At 49.3% G+C, this 22,083-nt stretch overlaps 1 protein-coding gene across 1 annotated transcript in view; it reads left to right on the top strand.

Moving 5' to 3' along the window:
• Nucleotides 1-271: 271 nt before the first annotated feature.
• LOC142476762 (condensin-2 complex subunit H2-like) overlaps nt 272-22,083 on the top strand; it is a gene marked incomplete at both ends in the record, with an annotated part of 60,901 nt that continues 39,089 nt past the window's right edge. Inside the window, 2 exons of the mRNA XM_075581934.1 lie at nt 272-327; nt 9,317-9,398. Of these exons, the coding sequence (XP_075438049.1) occupies nt 272-327; nt 9,317-9,398 (138 nt within the window). The remainder of the gene's footprint in view (nt 328-9,316; nt 9,399-22,083) is intronic.

The raw sequence follows: 22,083 nt of genomic DNA, 5'->3' as shown, positions 1-22,083 counted from the left end.
GCAGCAAAACGTGAAATCTTCCGATAAAAACAAAAAAAGTTATCAGTTCTATAGTATTAGTTAATTGTGACTTAAAAAAAAAACCTCTTTAAAGCATTCTTTGATTTCTATAGCAGGTTTTAGCCATTCCAAGGAAGGCCTCTTCAGCACCTGAAATGTGTGTGATGTGTGTGATGTGTGTGATGTGTGTGATGTGTGTGATGTGTGTGATGTGTGTGATGTGTGTTACAATTTGTGCATTGGAATAACTGCTTGTGTGCTTTCTTTGCAGGTGGAATACCTCTATTCTCTGGTGTACCAAGCTCTGGATTTCATCTCTAATAAAAAGTACGCGCTCCTCCTGTCCCTCTTTGTTTTCTGTGTATATGGGGTGAGGGATTGTGCTGTGTGATTATATAGGGTCGGGTTTCTATGTATTAGGGGTGAGGGATTGTGCTGTGTGATTATATAGGTTCGGTTTTCTATGTATTAGGGGTGAGGGATTGTGCTGTGTGATTATATAGGGGCGAGTTTCTATGTATTAGGGGTGAGGGATTGTGCTGTGTGATTATATAGGGTCGGGTTTCTATGTATATGGGGTGAGGGATTGTGCTGTGTGATTATATAGGTTCGGTTTTCTATGTATTAGGGGTGAGGGATTGTGCTGTGTGATTATATAGGGGCGAGTTTCTATGTATTAGGGGTGAGGGATTGTGCTGTGTGATTATATATGGGCGGGTTTCTATGTATTAGGGGTGAGGGATTGTGCTGTGTGATTATATATGGGCGGGTTTCTATGTATTAGGGGTGAGGGATTGTGCTGTGTGATTATATATGGGCGGGTTTCTATGTATTAGGGGTGAGGGATCGCGCTTTGTCCCAGTGCTGTTATTATATAGGGTCGGGTTTCTATGTATTAGGGGGGAGGGATTGTGCTGTGTGATTATATAGGGGCGGGTTTCTATGTATTAGGGGGGAGGGATTGTGCTGTTTGATTATATAGGGTCGGGTTTCTATGTCTTAGGGGGGAGGGATTGTGCTGTGTGATTATATAGGGGCGTGTTTCTATGTATTAGGGGGGAGGGATTGTGCTGTGTGATTATATAGGGCCGGTTTCTCTGTATTAGGGGGGAGGGATTGTGCTGTGTGATTATATAGGGGCAGGTTTCTATGTATTAGGGGGAGGGATTGTGCTGTGTGATTATATAGGGTCGGGTTTCTATGTCTTAGGGGGGAGGGATTGTGCTGTGTGATTTATATAGGGACGGGTTTCTATGTATATGGGGTGAGGGATTGTGCTGTGTGATTATATAGGGGCAGGTTTCTGTGTATTAGGGGTGAGGGAATGTGCTGTGTGATTATATAGGGGCGGGTTTCTATGTATTAGGGTTGAGGGATTGTGCTGTTGGATTACATAGGGTCGGGTTTCTATGTATTAGGGGGGAGGGGATTGTGCTGTGTGATTATATAGGGGCAGGTTTCTCTGTGTTAGGGGGGAGGGATTGTGCTGTGTGATTATATAGGGGCGGGTTTCTATGTATTAGGGGTGAGGGATTGTGCTGTGTGATTATATAGGGCCGGGTTTCTCTGTATTAGGGGGGAGGGGATTGTGCTGTGTGATTATATAGGTGCAGGTTTCTCTGTATTAGGGGGGAGGGATTGTGCTGTGTGATTATATAGGGTCGAGTTTCTATGTATTTGGGGGGGGAGGGATTGTGCTCTGTCCCAGTGCTGTGTGATTATATAGGGTTGGGTTTCTATGTATTAGGGGTGAGGGATTGTGCTGTGTGATTATATAGGGTTGGGTTTCTATGTATATGGGGTGAGGGATTGTGCTGTGTGATTATATAGGGTCGGGTTTCTATGTATTTGGAGGGGAGGGATTGTGCTCTGTCCCAGTGCTGTGTGATTATATAGGGTCGGGTTTCTATGTATTAGGGGTGAGGGATTGTGCTGTGTGATTATATAGGGTCGGGTTTCTATGTATTAGGGGGAAGGGATTGTGCTGTGTGATGATATAGGGGCAGGTTTCTATGTATTAGGGGTGAGGGATTGTGCTGTGTGATTATATAGGGCCGGGTTTCTATGTATTAGGGGGAGGGATTGTGCTGTGTGATTATATAGGGTCGGGTTTCTATGTATTGGGGGGAGGGATTGTGCTGTGTGATTATATAGGGCCGGGTTTCTATGTATTAGGGGTGAGGGATTGTGCTGTGTGATTATATAGGGCCGGGTTTCTATGTTTTAGGGGTGAGGGATTGTGCTGTGTGATTATATAGGGTCGGGTTTCTGGGTGTTAGGGGGGAGGGATTGTGCTGTGTGATTATATAGGGGCGGGTTTCTATGTATTAGGGGGGAGAGATTGTGCTGTGTGATTATATAGGGGCGGGTTTCTATGTATTAGGGTGGAGGGATTGTGCTGTGTGATTATATAGGGCCGGGTTTCTATGTATTAGGGGGGAGGGATTGTGCTGTGTGATTATATAGGGGCGGGTTTCTATGTATTAGGGGGGGGAGATTGTGCTGTGTGATTATATAGGGGCGGGTTTCTATGTATTAGGGGTGAGGGATTGTGCTGTGTGATTATATAGGGTCGGGTTTCTATGTATTAGGGGGAGGGGATTGTGCTGTGTGATTATATATGGGCGAGTTTCTATGTATTAGGGGTGAGGGATTGTGCTGTGTGATTATATATGGGCGGGTTTCTATGTATTAGGGGTGAGGGATCGCGCTTTGTCCCAGTGCTGTTATTATATAGGGTCGGGTTTCTATGTATTAGGGGGGAGGGATTGTGCTGTGTGATTATATAGGGGCGGGTTTCTATGTATTAGGGGGGAGGGATTGTGCTGTGTGATTATATAGGGTCGGGTTTCTATGTCTATGGGGGGAGGGATTGTGCTGTGTGATTATATAGGGGCGTGTTTCTATGTATTAGGGGGGAGGGATTGTGCTGTGTGATTATATAGGGCCGGTTTCTCTGTATTAGGGGGCAGGGATTGTGCTGTGTGATTATATAGGGGCAGGTTTCTATGTATTAGGGGGAGGGATTGTGCTGTGTGATTATATAGGGTCGGGTTTCTATGTCTTAGGGGGGAGGGATTGTGCTGTGTGATTTATATAGGGACGGGTTTCTATGTATATGGGGTGAGGGATTGTGCTGTGTGATTATATAGGGGCAGGTTTCTGTGTATTAGGGGTGAGGGAATGTGCTGTGTGATTATATAGGGGCGGGTTTCTATGTATTAGGGTTGAGGGATTGTGCTGTTGGATTACATAGGGTCGGGTTTCTATGTATTAGGGGGGAGGGGATTGTGCTGTGTGATTATATAGGGGCAGGTTTCTCTGTGTTAGGGGGGAGGGATTGTGCTGTGTGATTATATAGGGGCGGGTTTCTATGTATTAGGGGTGAGGGATTGTGCTGTGTGATTATATAGGGCCGGGTTTCTCTGTATTAGGGGGGAGGGGATTGTGCTGTGTGATTATATAGGTGCAGGTTTCTCTGTATTAGGGGGGAGGGATTGTGCTGTGTGATTATATAGGGTCGAGTTTCTATGTATTTGGGGGGGGAGGGATTGTGCTCTGTCCCAGTGCTGTGTGATTATATAGGGTTGGGTTTCTATGTATTAGGGGTGAGGGATTGTGCTGTGTGATTATATAGGGTTGGGTTTCTATGTATATGGGGTGAGGGATTGTGCTGTGTGATTATATAGGGTCGGGTTTCTATGTATTTGGAGGGGAGGGATTGTGCTCTGTCCCAGTGCTGTGTGATTATATAGGGTCGGGTTTCTATGTATTAGGGGTGAGGGATTGTGCTGTGTGATTATATATGGGCGGGTTTCTATGTATTAGGGGGGAGGGATTGTGCTGTGTGATTATATAGGGGCGGGTTTCTATGTATTAGGGGGGAGGGGATTGTGCTGTGTGATTATATAGGGGCAGGTTTCTCTGTGTTAGGGGGGAGGGATTGTGCTGTGTGATTATATAGGGGCGGGTTTCTATGTATTAGGGGTGAGGGATTGTGCTGTGTGATTATATAGGGCCGGGTTTCTCTGTATTAGGGGGGAGGGGATTGTGCTGTGTGATTATATAGGTGCAGGTTTCTCTGTATTAGGGGGGAGGGATTGTGCTGTGTGATTATATAGGGTCGAGTTTCTATGTATTTGGGGGGGGAGGGATTGTGCTCTGTCCCAGTGCTGTGTGATTATATAGGGTTGGGTTTCTATGTATTAGGGGTGAGGGATTGTGCTGTGTGATTATATAGGGTTGGGTTTCTATGTATATGGGGTGAGGGATTGTGCTGTGTGATTATATAGGGTCGGGTTTCTATGTATTTGGAGGGGAGGGATTGTGCTCTGTCCCAGTGCTGTGTGATTATATAGGGTCGGGTTTCTATGTATTAGGGGTGAGGGATTGTGCTGTGTGATTATATAGGGTCGGGTTTCTATGTATTAGGGGGAAGGGATTGTGCGGTGTGATTATATAGGGGCAGGTTTCTATGTATTAGGGGTGAGGGATTGTGCTGTGTGATTATATAGGGTCGGGTTTCTATGTATTAGGGGGAGGGATTGTGCTGTGTGATTATATAGGGTCGGGTTTCTATGTATTGGGGGGAGGGATTGTGCTGTGTGATTATATAGGGCCGGGTTTCTATGTTTTAGGGGTGAGGGATTGTGCTGTGTGATTATATAGGGTCGGGTTTCTGGGTGTTAGGGGGGAGGGATTGTGCTGTGTGATTATATAGGGGCGGGTTTCTATGTATTAGGGGGGAGAGATTGTGCTGTGTGATTATATAGGGGCGGGTTTCTATGTATTAGGGTGGAGGGATTGTGCTGTGTGATTATATAGGGCCGGGTTTCTATGTATTAGGGGGGAGGGATTGTGCTGTGTGATTATATAGGGGCGGGTTTCTATGTATTAGGGGGGAGAGATTGTGCTGTGTGATTATATAGGGGCGGGTTTCTATGTATTAGGGGTGAGGGATTGTGCTGTGTGATTATATAGGGTCGGGTTTCTATGTATTAGGGGGAGGGGATTGTGCTGTGTGATTATATAGGGGCAGGTTTCTGTGTATTAGGGGGGAGGGATTGTGCTGTGTGATTATATAGGGGCGGGTTTCTATGTATTAGGGGGGAGGGATTGTGCTGTGTGATTATATAGGGGCAGGTTTCTATGTATTAGGGGTGAGGGATTGTGCTGTGTGATTATATAGGGGCAGGTTTCTATGTATTAGGGGTGAGGGATTGTGCTGTGTGATTATATAGGGTAGGGTTTCTATGTATATGGGGGGAGGGATTGTGCTGTGTGATTATATAGGGGCGGGTTTCTATGTATTAGGGGTGAGGGATTGTGCTGTGTGATTATATAGGGCCATGTTTCTATGTATTAGGGGTGAGGGATTGTGCTGTGTGATTATATAGGGTCTGGTTTCTGGGTATTAGGGGTGAGGGATTGTGCTGTGTGATTATATAGGGGCGGGTTTCTCTGTATTAGGGGTGAGGGATTGTGCTGTGTGATTATATAGGGACGGGTTTCTATGTATTAGGGGGGAGGGATTGTGCTTTTGATTATATAGGGTCTGGTTTCTGGGTATTAGGGGTGAGGGATTGTGCTGTGTGATTATACAGGGGCGGGTTTCTATGTATTAGGGGTAAGGGATTGTGCTGTGTGATTATATAGGGCCAGGTTTCTATGTATTAGGGGTGAGGGATTGTGCTGTGTGATTATATAGGGCCTGGTTTCTGGGTATTAGGGGTGAGGGATTGTGCTGTGTGATTATATAGGGACGGGTTTCTCTGTATTAGGGGTGAGGGATTGTGCTGTGTGATTATATAGGGGCGGGTTTCTATGTATTAGGGGGGAGGGATTGTGCTGTGTGAATATATAGGGTCTGGTTTCTGGGTATTAGGGGTGAGGGATTGTGCTGTGTGATTATATAGGGGCGGGTTTCTATGTATTAGGGGGGAGGGATTGTGCTGTGTGATTATATAGGGGCAGGTTTCTGTGTATTAGGGGTGAGGGATTGTGCTGTGTGATTATATAGGGGCGGGTTTCTATGTATTAGGGGGGAGGGATTGTGCTGTGTGATTATATAGGGTCGGGTTTCTATGTATTAGGGGTGAGGGATTGTGCTGTGTGATTATATAGGGGCAGGTTTCTATGTATTAGGGGTGAGGGATTGTGCTGTGTGATTATATAGGGGCGGGTTTCTATGTATTAGGGGTGAGGGATTGTGCTGTGTGATTATATAGGGGCGGGTTTCTCTGTATTAGGGGTGAGGGATTGTGCTGTGTGATTATATAGGGGTGGGTTTCTATGTATTAGGGGGGAGGGATTATGCTTTGTGATTATATAGGGTCTGGTTTCTGGGTATTAGGGGTGAGGGATTGTGCTGTGTGATTATATAGGGGCGGGTTTCTATGTATTAGGGGTGAGGGATTGTGCTGTGTGATTATATAGGGCCAGGTTTCTATGTATTAGGGGTGAGGGATTGTGCTGTGTGATTATATAGGGTCTGGTTTCTGGGTATTAGTGGTGAGGGATTGTGCTGTGTGATTATATAGGGGCGGGTTTCTCTGTATTAGGGGTGAGGGATTGTGCTGTGTGATTATATAGGGTCGGGTTTCTATGTATTAGGGGTGAGGGATTGTGCTGTGTGATTATATAGGGGCGGGTTTCTATGTAATAGGGGGGAGGGATTGTGCTGTGTGATTATATAGGGGCGGGTTTCTATGTATTAGGGGTGAGGGATTGTGCTGTGTGATTATATAGGGGCGGGTTTCTGGGTATTAGGGGTGAGGGATTGTGCTGTGTGATTATATAGGGTCTGGTTTCTGGGTATTAGGGGTGAGGGATTGTGCTGTGTGATTATATAGGGGCGGGTTTCTCTGTATTAGGGGTGAGGGATTGTGCTGTGTGATTATATAGGGTCGGGTTTCTATGTATTAGGGGTGAGGGATTGTGCTGTGTGATTATATAGGGGCGGGTTTCTATGTATTAGGGGGGAGGGATTGTGCTGTGTGATTATATAGGGGCGGGTTTCTATGTATTAGGGGTGAGGGATTGTGCTGTGTGATTATATAGGGTCTGGTTTCTGGGTATTAGGGGTGAGGGATTGTGCTGTGTGATTATATAGGGGTGGGTTTCTATGTATTAGGGGGGAGGGATTGTGCTGTGTGATTATATAGGGGCGGGTTTCTCTGTATTAGGGGGGAGGGATTGTGCTGTGTGATTATTTAGGGTCGGGTTTCTATGTATTGGGGGGGGAGGGATTGTGCTGTGTGATTATATAGGGTCGGGTTTCTATGTATTAGGGGGAGGGATTGTGCTGTGTGATTATATAGGGTCTGGTTTCTGGGTATTAGGGGTGAGGGATTGTGCTTTGTGATTATATAGGGGCGGGTTTCTATGTATTAGGGGGGAGGGATTGTGCTGTGTGATTATATAGGGGCGGGTTTCTATGTATTAGGGGGAAGAGATTGTGCTGTGTGATTATATAGGGGCGGGTTTCTATGTATTAGGGGGGAGGGATTGTGTTGTGTGATTATATAGGGGCGGGTTTCTATGTATTAGGGGTGAGGGATTGTGCTGTGTGATTATATAGGGCCGGGTTTCTATGTATTAGGGGGGAGGGATTGTGTTGTGTGATTATATAGGGGCGGGTTTCTATGTATTAGGGGGGAGGGATTGTGCTGTGTGATTATTTAGGGTCGGGTTTCTATGTATTAGGGGTGAGGGATTGTGCTGTGTGATTATATAGGGTCGGTTTTCTATGTATTAGGGGTGAGGGATTGTGCTGTGTGATTATATAGGGTCGGTTTTCTATGTATTAGGGGGGAGGGATTGTGTTGTGTGATTATATAGGGTCTGGTTTTCTATGTATTAGGGGGGAGAGATTGTGCTGTGTGATTATATAGGGTCGGTTTTCTATGTATTAGGGGGGAGAGATTGTGCTGTGTGATTATATAGGGGCGGGTTTCTATGTATTAGGGGGGAGGGATTGTGTTGTGTGATTATATAGGGGCGGGTTTCTATGTATTAGGGGTGAGGGATTGTGCTGTGTGATTATATAGGGCCGGGTTTCTATGTATTAGGGGTGAGGGATTGTGCTGTGTGATTATTTAGGGTCGGGTTTCTATGTATTAGGGGTGAGGGATTGTGCTGTGTGATTATATAGGTTCGGTTTTCTATGTATTAGGGGTGAGGGATTGTGCTGTGTGATTATATAGGGTCGGTTTTCTATGTATTAGGGGTGAGGGATTGTGCTGTGTGATTATATAGGGTAGGGTTTCTATGTATTAGGGGTGAGGGATTGTGCTGTGTGATTATATAGGGTCGGTTTTCTATGTATTAGGGGGGAGAGATTGTGCTGTGTGATTATATAGGGGCGGGTTTCTATGTATTAGGGGGGAGGGATTGTGTTGTGTGATTATATAGGGGCGGGTTTCAATGTATTAGGGGTGAGGGATTGTGCTGTGTGATTATATAGGGCCGGGTTTCTATGTATTAGGGGGGAGGGATTGTGTTGTGTGATTATATAGGGGCGGGTTTCTATGTATTAGGGGGGAGGGATTGTGCTGTGTGATTATTTAGGGTCGGGTTTCTATGTATTAGGGGTGAGGGATTGTGCTGTGTGATTATATAGGGTCGGTTTTCTATGTATTAGGGGTGAGGGATTGTGCTGTGTGATTATATAGGGGCAGGTTTCTATGTATTAGGGGGGAGGGATTATGCTTTGTGATTATATAGGGTCTGGTTTCTGGGTATTAGGGGTGAGGGATTGTGCTGTGTGATTATATAGGGGCGGGTTTCTATGTATTAGGGGTGAGGGATTGTGCTGTGTGATTATTTAGGGTCGGGTTTCTATGTATTAGAGGGGAGGGATTGTGTTGTGTGATTATATAGGGTCGGGTTTCTATGTATTGGGGGGGGAGGGATTGTGTTGTGTGATTATATAGGGTAGGGTTTCTATGTATTAGAGGGGAGGGATTGTGTTGTGTGATTATATAGGGTCGGGTTTCTATGTATTGGGGGGGGAGGGATTGTGTTGTGTGATTATATAGGGTCGGGTTTCTATGTATTGGGGGGGGAGGGATTGTGTTGTGTGATTATATAGGGTAGGGTTTCTATGTATTAGAGGGGAGGGATTGTGTTGTGTGATTATATAGGGTCGGGTTTCTATGTATTGGGGGGGAGGGATTGTGTTGTGTGATTATATAGGGTCTGGTTTCTGGGTATTAGGGGGGAGGGATTGTGTTGTGTGATTATATAGGGGCGGGTTTCTATGTATTAGAGGGGAGGGGGAGAGACCTTTTCTGATGGGTATTTCCTCTTCCTATAGGAGGGACCAGCAGCCCGCGTCTGTCGGCGTGGACGGGGTGGACAATGACGCGACCTTCGCACATCGCAGCAGCAAGGTGGAAGTAAGGACTTTTTGGGATGAATGATGCAGTATCTGATACCACCACTACAAAGAATGAATATTGTAAATTATCTATACTCTCCTCAGGGCGACTGTCCTATACCTACCCGATATGTCGCTTCTAGCCGCACGTTTCCTGCAGAGATCCTGTTCTCACAGCGTGTCTGTCTCTGTGTGTGTGTCTGTCTCTGTGTGTGTCTCTGTCTCTGTGTGTGTCTGTCTCTGTGTGTGTCTGTCTCTGTGTGTGTCTGTCTCTGTGTGCCTCTGTCTCTCTGTGTGCCTCTGTCTCTCTGTGTGCCTCTGTCTCTCTGTGTGCCTCTGTCTCTCTGTGTGCCTCTGTCTCTGTGTGTGCCTCTGTCTCTCTGTGTGCCTCTGTCTCTCTGTGTGCCTCTGTCTCTCTGTGTGCCTCTGTCTCTCTGTGTGCCTCTGTCTCTGTGTGTGCCTCTGTCTCTCTGTGTGCCTCTGTCTCTCTGTGTGCCTCTGTCTCTCTGTGTGCCTCTGTCTCTGTGTGTGCCTCTGTCTCTCTGTGTGCCTCTGTCTCTGTGTGTGCCTCTGTCTCTGTGTGCCTCTGTCTCTGTGTGTGCCTCTGTCTCTGTGTGCCTCTGTCTCTGTGTGTGCCTCTGTCTCTCTGTGTGCCTCTGTCTCTCTGTGTGCCTCTGTCTCTGTGTGTGTGTCTGTCTCTGTGTGTGCCTCTGTCTCTGTGTGTGCCTCTGTGTCTGTGTGTGTGTCTGTCTCTGTGTGTGCCTCTGTCTCTGTGTGTGCCTCTGTCTCTGTGTGCCTCTGTCTCTCTGTGTGTGTCTGTCTCTGTGTGCCTCTGTCTCTCTGTGTGCCTCTGTCTCTCTGTGTGCCTCTGTCTCTCTGTGTGCCTCTGTCTCTGTGTGCCTCTGTCTCTCTGTGTGCCTCTGTCTCTCTGTGTGCCTCTGTCTCTGTGTGTGCCTCTGTCTCTCTGTGTGCCTCTGTCTCTCTGTGTGCCTCTGTCTCTTTGTGTGCCTCTGTCTCTGTGTGCCTCTGTCTCTCTGTGTGCCTCTGTCTCTCTGTGTGCCTCTGTCTCTGTGTGTGCCTCTGTCTCTGTGTGTGTCTCTGTCTCTGTGTGCCTCTGTCTCTCTGTGTGCCTCTGTCTCTGTGTGCCTCTGTCTCTGTGTGCCTCTGTCTCTGTGTGCCTCTGTCTCTCTGTGTGTGTCTGTCTCTGTGTGCCTCTGTCTCTCTGTGTGCCTCTGTCTCTCTGTGTGCCTCTGTCTCTGTGTGCCTCTGTCTCTGTGTGCCTCTGTCTCTCTGTGTGTGTCTGTCTCTGTGTGCCTCTGTCTCTCTGTGTGTGTCTGTCTCTGTGTGCCTCTGTCTCTCTGTGTGCCTCTGTCTCTCTGTGTGTGTCTGTCTCTGTGTGCCTCTGTCTCTGTGTGTGTCTCTGTCTCTCTGTGTGTGTCTGTCTCTGTGTGTGTCTCTGTCTCTGTGTGCCTCTGTCTCTCTGTGTGCCTCTGTCTCTGTGTGCCTCTGTCTCTCTGTGTGTGTCTGTCTCTGTGTGCCTCTGTCTCTCTGTGTGCCTCTGTCTCTGTGTGCCTCTGTCTCTGTGTGCCTCTGTCTCTCTGTGTGCCTCTGTCTCTGTGTGCCTCTGTCTCTGTGTGTGTCTCTGTCTCTGTGTGCCTCTGTCTCTGTGTGCCTCTGTCTCTGTGTGCCTCTGTCTCTGTGTGCCTCTGTCTCTGTGTGTGCCTCTGTCTCTGTGCGTGTCTCTGTCTCTGTGCGTGTCTCTGTCTCTGTGCGTGTCTCTGTCTCTGTGCGTGTCTCTGTCTCTGTGCGTGCCTCTGTCTCTGTGTGTGCCTCTGTCTCTGTGTGTGCCTCTGTCTCTGTGTGTGCCTCTGTCTCTGTGTGTGCCTCTGTCTCTGTGTGTGCCTCTGTCTCTGTGTGTGCCTCTGTCTCTGTGTGTGCCTCTGTCTCGGTGTGTGTCTCTGTCTCTGTGTGTGTCTCTGTGTGTGCCTCTGTCTCGGTGTGTGTCTCTGTCTCTGTGTGTGTCTCTGTGCGTGTCTCTGTCTCTGTGTGTGTCTCTGTGTGTGCCTCTGTCTCGGTGTGTGTCTCTGTCTCTGTGTGTGTCTCTGTGCGTGTCTCTGTCTCTGTGCGTGTCTCTGTCTCTGTGCGTGTCTCTGTCTCTGTGTGTGTCTCTGTGTGTGTCTCTGTGTGTGTCTCTGTGTGTGTCTGTCTCTGTGTGTGTCTGTCTCTGTGTGTGTCTCTGTCTCTGTGTGTGTCTCTGTCTCTGTGTGTCTCTGTCTCTGTGCGTGTCTCTGTCTCTGTGCGTGTCTCTGTCTCTGTGCGTGTCTCTGTCTCTGTGCGTGTCTCTGTCTCTGTGCGTGTCTCTGTCTCTGTGCGTGTCTGTCTCTGTGTGTGTCTCTGTCTCTGTGCGTGTCTCTGTCTCTGTGCGTGTCTCTGTCTCTGTGTGCGTCTCTGTCTCTGTGTGTGTCTGTCTCTGTGTGTGTCTCTGTCTCTGTGTGTGTCTCTGTCTCTGTGTGTGTCTCTGTGCGTGTCTCTGTCTCTGTGCGTGTCTCTGTCTCTGTGCGTGTCTCTGTCTCTGTGCGTGTCTCTGTCTCTGTGCGTGTCTCTGTCTCTGTGCGTGTCTCTGTCTCTGTGCGTGTCTCTGTCTCTGTGCGTGTCTCTGTCTCTGTGTGCGTCTCTGTCTCTGTCTCTGTGTGCGTCTCTGTGTGCGTCTCTGTGCGTGTCTCTGTGTGCGTCTCTGTCTCTGTGCGTGTCTCTGTGTGCGTCTCTGTCTCTGTCTCTGTGTGTGTCTCTGTGCGTGTCTCTGTGCGTGTCTTTGTCTCTGTGCGTGTCTCTGTCTCTGTGCGTGTCTCTGTCTCTGTGCGTGTCTCTGTCTCTGTGCGTGTCTCTGTCTCTGTGCGTGTCTCTGTCTCTGTGCGTGTCTCTGTCTCTGTGCGTGTCTCTGTCTCTGTGCGTGTCTCTGTCTCTGTGCGTGTCTCTGTCTCTGTGCGTGTCTCTGTCTCTGTGCGTGTCTCTGTCTCTGTGCGTGTCTCTGTCTCTGTGCGTGTCTCTGTCTCTGTGCGTGTCTCTGTCTCTGTGCGTGTCTCTGTGCGTGTCTCTGTCTCTGTGCGTGTCTCTGTCTCTGTGCGTGTCTCTGTCTCTGTGCGTGTCTCTGTGCGCGTCTCTGTCTCTGTGTGTGTCTCTGTGTGCGTCTCTGTCTCTGTCTCTGTGTGTGTCTCTGTGCGTGTCTCTGTCTCTGTGTGTGTCTCTGTCTCTGTGTGTGTCTCTGTCTCTGTGCGTGTCTCTGTCTCTGTGCGTGTCTCTGTGTGTCTCTGTCTCTGTGCGTGTCTCTGTCTCTGTGCGTGTCTCTGTCTCTGTGCGTGTCTCTGTCTCTGTGCGTGTCTCTGTCTCTGTGCGTGTCTCTGTCTCTGTGCGTGTCTCTGTCTCTGTGCGTGTCTCTGTCTCTGTGCGTGTCTCTGTCTCTGTGCGTGTCTCTGTCTCTGTGCGTGTCTCTGTCTCTGTGCGTGTCTCTGTCTCTGTGCGTGTCTCTGTCTCTGTGCGTGTCTCTGTCTCTGTGCGTGTCTCTGTGCGCGTCTCTGTCTCTGTGTGTGTCTCTGTGTGCGTCTCTGTCTCTGTGTGTGTCTGTCTCTGTGCGTGTCTCTGTCTCTGTGCGTGTCTCTGTGCGTGTCTCTGTCTCTGTGCGTGTCTCTGTCTCTGTGCGTGTCTCTGTCTCTGTGCGTGTCTCTGTCTCTGTGCGTGTCTCTGTGCGCGTCTCTGTCTCTGTGTGTGTCTCTGTGTGTGTCTCTGTCTCTGTGCGTGTCTCTGTGTGCGTCTCTGTCTCTGTGTGTGTCTCTGTGTGTGTCTCTGTCTCTGTGTGCGTCTCTGTCTCTGTCTCTGTGCGTGTCTCTGTCTCTGTGCGTGTCTCTGTCTCTGTGTGTGTCTCTGTGTGTGTCTCTGTCTCTGTGTGCGTCTCTGTCTCTGTGCGTGTCTCTGTCTCTGTGTGTGTCTCTGTCTCTGTGCGTGTCTCTGTCTCTGTGCGTGTCTCTGTCTCTGTGCGTGTCTCTGTCTCTATGTGCGTCTCTGTCTCTGTCTCTGTGTGCGTCTCTGTCTCTGTGTGTGTCTCTCTGTCTCTGTGTGTGTCTCTGTGTGTTTCTCTCTGTCTCTGTGTGTGTCTGTCTCTGTGTGTGTCTGTCTCTGTGTGTGTCTGTCTCTGTGTGTGTCTGTCTCTGTGTGTGTCTCTGTCTCTGTGTGTGTCTCTGTCTCTGTGTGTGTCTCTGTCTCTGTGTGTGTCTCTGTCTCTGTGTGTGTCTCTGTCTCTGTGTGTGTCTCTGTCTCTGTGTGTGTCTCTGTCTCTGTCTCTGTGTGTGTCTCTGTCTCTGTGTGTGTCTTTGTCTCTGTGTGTGTCTTTGTCTCTGTGTGTGTCTCTGTCTCTGTGTGTGTCTCTGTCTCTGTGTGTGTCTCTGTCTCTGTGTGTGTCTCTGTCTCTGTGTGTGTCTCTGTCTCTGTGTGCGTCTCTGTCTCTGTGTGCGTCTCTGTCTCTGTGTGCATCTCTGTCTCTGTGTGCGTCTCTGTCTCTGTGTGCGTCTCTGTCTCTGTGTGTGTCTCTGTCTCTGTGTGTGTCTCTCTGTCTCTCTGTCTCTGTGTGTGTCTCTCTGTCTCTGTGTGTGTCTCTCTGTCTCTGTGTGTGTCTCTCTGTCTCTGTGTGTGTCTCTCTGTCTCTGTGTGTGTCTCTCTGTCTCTGTGTGTGTCTCTCTGTCTCTCTGTCTCTGTGTGTGTCTCTCTGTCTCTCTGTCTCTGTGTGTGTCTCTCTGTCTCTGTGTGTGTCTCTCTGTCTCTGTGTGTGTGTCTCTGTGCGTGTCTCTCTCTCTCTCTCTGTGTCTCTGTGTGTGTCTCTCTGTCTCTGTGTGTGTCTCTCTGTCTCTGTGTGTGTCTCTCTGTCTCTGTGTGTTTCTCTGTGTGTTTCTCTGTGTGTTTCTCTGTGTGTTTCTCTCTGTCTCTCTGTCTCTGTGTGTTTCTCTGTCTCTGTGTGTTTCTCTGTCTCTCTGTCTCTGTCTCTGTGTGTGTCTGTCTCTGTGTGTGTCTGTCTCTGTGTGTGTCTGTCTCTGTGTGTGTCTGTCTCTGTGTGTGTCTGTGTCTCTGTGTGTGTCTCTGTCTCTGTGTGTGTCTCTGTCTCTGTGTGTGTCTCTGTCTCTGTGTGTGTCTCTGTCTCTGTGTGTGTCTCTGTCTCTGTGTGTGTCTCTGTCTCTGTGTGTGTCTCTGTCTCTGTGTGTGTCTCTGTCTCTGTGTGTGTCTCTGTCTCTGTGTGTGTCTCTGTCTCTGTGTGTGTCTCTGTCTCTGTGTGTGTCTCTGTCTCTGTGTGTGTCCCTGTCTCTGTGTGTGTCCCTGTCTCTGTGTGTGTCCCTGTCTCTGTGTGTGTCCCTGTCTCTGTGTGTGTCTCTCTGTCTCTGTGTGTGTCTCTCTGTCTCTGTGTGTGTCTCTCTGTCTCTGTGTGTGTCTCTCTGTCTCTGTGTGTGTCTCTCTGTCTCTGTGTGTGTCTCTCTGTCTCTGTGTGTGTCTCTCTGTCTCTGTGTGTGTCTCTCTGTCTCTGTGTGTGTCTCTCTGTCTCTCTGTCTCTGTGTGTGTCTCTCTGTCTCTGTGTGTGTCTCTCTGTCTCTGTGTGTGTGTCTCTCTCTGTGTGTGTGTGTGTGTGTCTGTCTGTGTGTGTGTGTGTTTCTCTGTCTCTGTGTGTTTCTCTGTCTCTCTGTCTCTGTGTGCGTCTCTGTCTCTGTCTCTGTGTGCGTCTCTGTCTCTGTGTGTGTCTCTCTGTCTCTGTGTGTGTCTCTGTGTGTTTCTCTCTGTCTCTGTGTGTGTCTGTCTCTGTGTGTGTCTGTCTCTGTGTGTGTCTGTCTCTGTGTGTGTCTGTCTCTGTGTGTGTCTCTGTCTCTGTGTGTGTCTCTGTCTCTGTGTGTGTCTCTGTCTCTGTGTGTGTCTCTGTCTCTGTGTGTGTCTCTGTCTCTGTGTGTGTCTCTGTCTCTGTGTGTGTCTCTGTCTCTGTGTGTGTCTCTGTCTCTGTGTGTGTCTTTGTCTCTGTGTGTGTCTTTGTCTCTGTGTGTGTCTCTGTCTCTGTGTGTGTCTCTGTCTCTGTGTGTGTCTCTGTCTCTGTGTGTGTCTCTGTCTCTGTGTGTGTCTCTGTCTCTGTGTGCGTCTCTGTCTCTGTGTGCGTCTCTGTCTCTGTGTGCATCTCTGTCTCTGTGTGCGTCTCTGTCTCTGTGTGCGTCTCTGTCTCTGTGTGTGTCTCTGTCTCTGTGTGTGTCTCTCTGTCTCTCTGTCTCTGTGTGTGTCTCTCTGTCTCTGTGTGTGTCTCTCTGTCTCTGTGTGTGTCTCTCTGTCTCTGTGTGTGTCTCTCTGTCTCTGTGTGTGTCTCTCTGTCTCTGTGTGTGTCTCTCTGTCTCTCTGTCTCTGTGTGTGTCTCTCTGTCTCTCTGTCTCTGTGTGTGTCTCTCTGTCTCTGTGTGTGTCTCTCTGTCTCTGTGTGTGTGTCTCTGTGCGTGTCTCTCTCTCTCTCTCTGTGTCTCTGTGTGTGTCTCTCTGTCTCTGTGTGTGTCTCTCTGTCTCTGTGTGTGTCTCTCTGTCTCTGTGTGTTTCTCTGTGTGTTTCTCTGTGTGTTTCTCTGTGTGTTTCTCTCTGTCTCTCTGTCTCTGTGTGTTTCTCTGTCTCTGTGTGTTTCTCTGTCTCTCTGTCTCTGTCTCTGTGTGTGTCTGTCTCTGTGTGTGTCTGTCTCTGTGTGTGTCTGTCTCTGTGTGTGTCTGTGTCTCTGTGTGTGTCTCTGTCTCTGTGTGTGTCTCTGTCTCTGTGTGTGTCTCTGTCTCTGTGTGTGTCTCTGTCTCTGTGTGTGTCTCTGTCTCTGTGTGTGTCTCTGTCTCTGTGTGTGTCTCTGTCTCTGTGTGTGTCTCTGTCTCTGTGTGTGTCTCTGTCTCTGTGTGTGTCTCTGTCTCTGTGTGTGTCTCTGTCTCTGTGTGTGTCTCTGTCTCTGTGTGTGTCCCTGTCTCTGTGTGTGTCCCTGTCTCTGTGTGTGTCCCTGTCTCTGTGTGTGTCCCTGTCTCTGTGTGTGTCTCTCTGTCTCTGTGTGTGTCTCTCTGTCTCTGTGTGTGTCTCTCTGTCTCTGTGTGTGTCTCTCTGTCTCTGTGTGTGTCTCTCTGTCTCTGTGTGTGTCTCTCTGTCTCTGTGTGTGTCTCTCTGTCTCTGTGTGTGTCTCTCTGTCTCTGTGTGTGTCTCTCTGTCTCTGTGTGTGTCTCTCTGTCTCTCTGTCTCTGTGTGTGTCTCTCTGTCTCTGTGTGTGTCTCTCTGTCTCTCTGTCTCTGTGTGTGTCTCTCTGTCTCTGTGTGTGTCTCTCTGTCTCTGTGTGTGTGTCTCTCTCTGTGTGTGTGTGTGTGTGTCTGTCTGTGTGTGTGTGTGTTTCTCTGTCTCTGTGTGTTTCTCTGTCTCTCTGTCTCTGTGTGTGTCTGTCTCTGTGTGTGTGTCTGTCTCTGTGTGTGTCTGTCTCTGTGTGTGTCTGTCTCTGTGTGTGTCTGTCTCTGTGTGTGTCTCTGTCTCTGTGTGTGTCTCTGTCTCTGTGTGTGTCTCTGTCTCTGTGTGTGTCTCTGTCTCTGTGTGTGTCTCTGTCTCTGTGTGTGTCTCTGTCTCTGTGTGTGTCTGTCTCTGTGTGTGTCTGTCTCTGTGTGTGTCTGTCTCTGTGTGTGTCTCTGTCTCTGTGTGTGTCTCTGTCTCTGTGTGTGTCTCTGTCTCTGTGTGTGTCTCTGTCTCTGTGTGTGTCTCTGTCTCTGTGCGTGTCTCTGTCTCTGTGCGTGTCTCTGTCTCTGTGCGTGTCTCTGTCTCTGTGCGTGTCTCTGTCTCTGTGCGTGTCTCTGTCTCTGTGCGTGTCTCTGTCTCTGTGCGTGTCTCTGTGCGCGTCTCTGTCTCTGTGTGTGTCTCTGTGCGCGTCTCTGTCTCTGTGCGTGTCTCTGTGCGCGTCTCTGTCTCTGTGCGTGTCTCTGTGTGCGTCTCTGTCTCTGTGCGTGTCTCTGTGTGCGTCTCTGTCTCTGTCTCTGTGCGTGTCTCTGTCTCTGTGCGTGTCTCTGTCTCTGTGCGTGTCTCTGTCTCTGTGTGTGTCTCTGTCTCTGTGCGTGTCTCTGTCTCTGTGTGTGTCTCTGTCTCTGTGCGTGTCTCTGTGTGCGTCTCTGTCTCTGTCTCTGTGTGTGTCTCTCTGTCTCTGTGTGTGTCTCTGTGTGTTTCTCTCTGTCTCTGTGTGTGTCTGTCTCTGTGTGTTTCTCTCTGTCTCTGTGTGTGTCTGTCTCTGTGTGTGTCTGTCTCTGTGTGTGTGTCTGTCTCTGTGTGTGTCTCTGTCTCTGTGTGTGTCTCTGTCTCTGTGTGTGTCTCTGTCTCTGTGTGTGTCTCTGTCTCTGTGTGTGTCTCTGTCTCTGTGTGTGTCTCTGTCTCTGTGTGTGTCTCTGTCTCTGTGTGCGTGTCTCTGTCTCTGTGTGTGTCTCTGTCTCTGTGTGCGTCTCTGTCTCTGTGTGCGTCTCTGTCTCTGTGTGCGTCTCTGTCTCTGTGTGTGTCTCTGTCTCTGTGTGTGTCTCTCTGTCTCTCTGTCTCTGTGTGTGTCTCTTTGTCTCTGTGTGTGTCTCTCTGTCTCTGTGTGTGTCTCTCTGTCTCTGTGTGTGTCTCTCTGTCTCTCTGTCTCTGTGTGTGTCTCTCTGTCTCTGTGTGTGTCTCTCTGTCTCTGTGTGTGTCTCTCTGTCTCTCTGTCTCTGTGTGTGTCTCTCTGTCTCTCTGTCTCTGTGTGTGTCTCTCTGTCTCTGTGTGTGTCTCTCTGTCTCTGTGTGTGTGTGTCTGTCTGTGTGTGTCTCTGTGCGTGTCTCTCTCTCTCTCTCTGTGTCTCTGTGTGTGTCTCTCTGTCTCTGTGTGTGTCTCTCTGTCTCTGTGTGTTTCTCTGTGTGTTTCTCTGTGTGTTTCTCTGTGTGTTTCTCTCTGTCTCTGTGTGTGTCTCTCTGTCTCTGTGTGCGTCTCTGTCTCTGTGCGTGTCTCTGTGTGCGTCTCTGTCTCTGTCTCTGTGTGTGTCTCTGTGTGTGTCTCTGTCTCTGTGCGTGTCTTTGTCTCTGTGCGTGTCTCTGTCTCTGTGCGTGTCTCTGTCTCTGTGCGTGTCTCTGTCTCTGTGCGTGTCTCTGTCTCTGTGCGTGTCTCTGTCTCTGTGCGTGTCTCTGTCTCTGTGCGTGTCTCTGTCTCTGTGCGTGTCTCTCTCTGTGCGTGTCTCTGTCTCTGTGCGTGTCTCTGTCTCTGTCTCTGTGCGTGTCTCTGTCTCTGTCTCTGTGCGTGTCTCTGTCTCTGTCTCTGTGCGTGTCTCTCACTCTGTGCGTGTCTCTTTCTCTTTCTCTGTCTCTGTGCGTGTCTCTTTCTCTGTCTCTGTGCGTGTCTCTTTCTCTGTCTCTCTGCGTGTCTCTTTCTCTGTCTCTGTGCGTGTCTCTGTCTCTGTGCGTGTCTCTGTCTCTGTGCGTGTCTGTGTCTCTGTCTCTGTGCGTGTCTCTGTCTCTGTGCGTGTCTCTGTCTCTGTGCGTGTCTCTGTCTCTGTGCGTGTCTCTGTCTCTGTGCGTGTCTCTGTCTCTGTGCGTGTCTCTGTCTCTGTGCGTGTCTCTGTCTCTGTGCGTGTCTCTGTCTCTGTGCGTGTCTCTGTCTCTGTGCGTGTCTCTGTCTCTGTGCGTGTCTCTGTCTCTGTGCGTGTCTCTGTCTCTGTGCGTGTCTCTGTCTCTGTGCGTGTCTCTGTCTCTGTGCGTGTCTCTGTCTCTGTGCGTGTCTCTGTCTCTTTGCGTGTCTCTGTCTCTCACAGCATGTATTCATGTAGTAACACCGCCAGGAGGAGGGGGTAGGATGAGATGTTACAAGCTTTGCAGCCTCGCTGGGTCCTTCATCGGGTACGGCAGAAATACAGAAACACACAATATTGTATACAGTGTGTAGGAGGGATCTCTGGTTACTATGGATGGAGCGAGGAAGTAGGAATAAGGTAGGAACAGGTCACAGGGTATGACAATTAACACTAGACATATTATCAATGTTGGCAAAGAAGTACTCGGTGCTCAGATCCACGGATTCCAAACGAGGACATTATTCTAATCAGGGGCTCATTTCCCTAGCCCCCTCCCACAAGACTGGCGTCAAAGTCTGCTTGGGACAGGAAAGTAAAAATAGCCTGTCACGGTAACTTGTGAAAGGTTATAATATACACCTAATATCTGGGTTGAACACGACTTAGATATAATAAATATAGTTTATCCCTTAAAGAAGGAAAACACACAAGATGGTACAAATAACAGACAAGGAATAGCACTTACTTAGGGGTTGGACAATGAAGCAATCAGGTACAGGATTGGCAATTCATTCAGCAATACAGGTTCAAATGAAAACATCACGAAAGACCATGGGTATAGGGTTTACACTGGTTTATATGGGATTCCAGCCCTATACGTTCACAGAGGGTGTCAGGCATTGGGCATCAATTACCTCCACCCAATGACCACTTGCCACCTCACTTGAGAGGAAAAGTCATACCTGCCACGGGGTGGACATTATTCTAATCAGGGGCTCATTTCCCTAGCCCCCCTCCCACAAGACTGGCGTCTTAAAGTCTGCTTGGGACAGGAAAACTTTTGTCCCAAGGTGTGAAACACAACACTTATCCCAAGTACCCACGTCCTGCTCCGTTTTGTTGGAGCATACACAAGCAGGGTGGAGGAGCCTTTGATCAGGGGTTTATTGTAGACCACTTGTCTCCCCCCCTGAGCATTAACATACCATATGGGCCCTAGCCTTCCCGGGCTTTATACTAGACCCAAAATACAATACATTCTTTAATATCTACACATATTAAAATAATCCGTTCTGTGGGTCTGAGCGGGCTGAAATTTGCCAGGTCCTCATGCCGGAGGACCCATGCCGTAGTGGCCAAATATCAGTCTTCCACGACCCCCAGAACCGGAGATACAAAAATACAGTTTAAAAGCACATTACAAAAGTTTTTTCTGCCATGCAAGTCAATGGCAGAAATCTAAACTTTACCATTACCCTGACTTCGTTCTGTTGCCCCGAGAGGGTCGCTATTTGCCATGCAATCCTGCCGGAACTAGGACTACGTTGTGACCGAATTTCAGCCGTCTAGGTTGAACAAAACCGGAGTTATGGGTTCCAGGTTTCTGCTCATTCTGACTTAGCCGTTTCAAAGCCACGCGGCTTTCTCCGCCATTACGGTCAATGGTAGGACCCTCCTGGCCGGCGCGACCCTTTCTCGCTGCCATTACTGGTCGGACCCTGTTGGGGTCAAGTGAGGGGGTTCCTAACATCTAGGGGCAAAAGGAATTTTATTTCTGGGTGCCCTAGAACAAAATTTCCCACGCCAATTGGCCGTGAACTTGACCGAGGCCCTAGTTCCCACGCCAATTGCACGATCAAAGCCCTTTTTTTTTTACAATGTTGCCGCTCTTGCGGTTTTGCGGTCTGGCTGGCTGCCAGCTCGTCTCCGGAGGTCGGCTTCCAGGAATCCCCATTGAAATGCATTACTCCATTCACTTTCAATGAGGAACCGCCGCTCCTCGTCTCGAGCGCCACCTGCAGGTCTTCTACAGAAATGGGCCCAAATCGCCGGAATCTCCATAGGCTTGTATTGAGCCCCAATGGCGACCTATGGAGAAACTGCAAAATGGAGCCTGCAAAGGCGGGAAAAACAAAGGGCCAGGAACACAGAATTAACATTAACCCTTTCCCTCCCGCATAGATCCCAGTGTATGTGTTGGTGCAGACACTGGAATGGGAACAATACATATTCACAGGGGGATACACAGTTGGTGCTGAAGCAGGGGCATAACTACAGTACTGGACATCATTCCAGTTAACCTCTCACCTCCCAGGTGAGAGCAGGGGGTGGCCAAATGGGGTGTAACCCCTTTAATACCGGGCCAAACCCCCTCTCCCATGACAGACGTGCTTATTAATCAGGCTGTGTAGGGTATAGATGTGATCCGTGGTGCGGTGGTTTGGCAGGAAGCCTGTCTGGCTCTTACTCGGTACACTCTGCTCTGTCAGGAAGGTGAGGATCCTGCTCTGTCAGGAAGGTGAGGATCCTGCTCTGTCAGGAAGGTGAGGATCCTGCTCTGTCAGGAAGGTGAGGATCCCGCTCTGTCAGGAAGGTGAGGATCCCGCTCTGTCAGGAAGGTGAGGATCCCGCTCTGTCAGGAAGGTGAGGATCCCGCTCTGTCAGGAAGGTGAGGATCCCGCTCTGTCAGGAAGGTGAGGATCCCGCTCTGTCAGGAAGGTGAGGATCCCGCTCTGTCAGGAAGGTGAGATCCCGCTCTGTCAGGAAGGTGAGGATCCCGCTCTGTCTGGAAGGTGAGATCCCGCTCTGTCAGGAAGGTGAGATCCTGCTCTGTCAGGAAGGTGAGGTTCCTGCTCTGTCAGGAAGGTGAGGATCCTGCTCTGTCAGGAAGGTGAGGATCCTGCTCTGTCAGGAAGGTGAGATCCTGCTCTGTCAGGAAGGTGAGATCCTGCTCTGTCAGGAAGGTGAGATCCTGCTCTGTCAGGAAGGTGAGGATCCTGCTCTGTCAGGAAGGTGAGGTTCCTGCTCTGTCAGGAAGGTGAGATCCTGCTCTGTCAGGAAGGTGAGGATTCTGCTCTGTCAGGAAGGTGAGGATCCTGCTCTGTCAGGAAGGTGAGGTTCCTGCTCTGTCA

The sequence above is a fragment of the Ascaphus truei genome, unplaced genomic scaffold, assembly GCF_040206685.1.
Source record: "Ascaphus truei isolate aAscTru1 unplaced genomic scaffold, aAscTru1.hap1 HAP1_SCAFFOLD_1710, whole genome shotgun sequence".
Classification (NCBI taxonomy): domain Eukaryota; kingdom Metazoa; phylum Chordata; class Amphibia; order Anura; family Ascaphidae; genus Ascaphus; species Ascaphus truei.
Note: the sequence above shows the minus strand (reverse complement) of the source record. Positions and strands in the feature narration are given on the sequence as shown.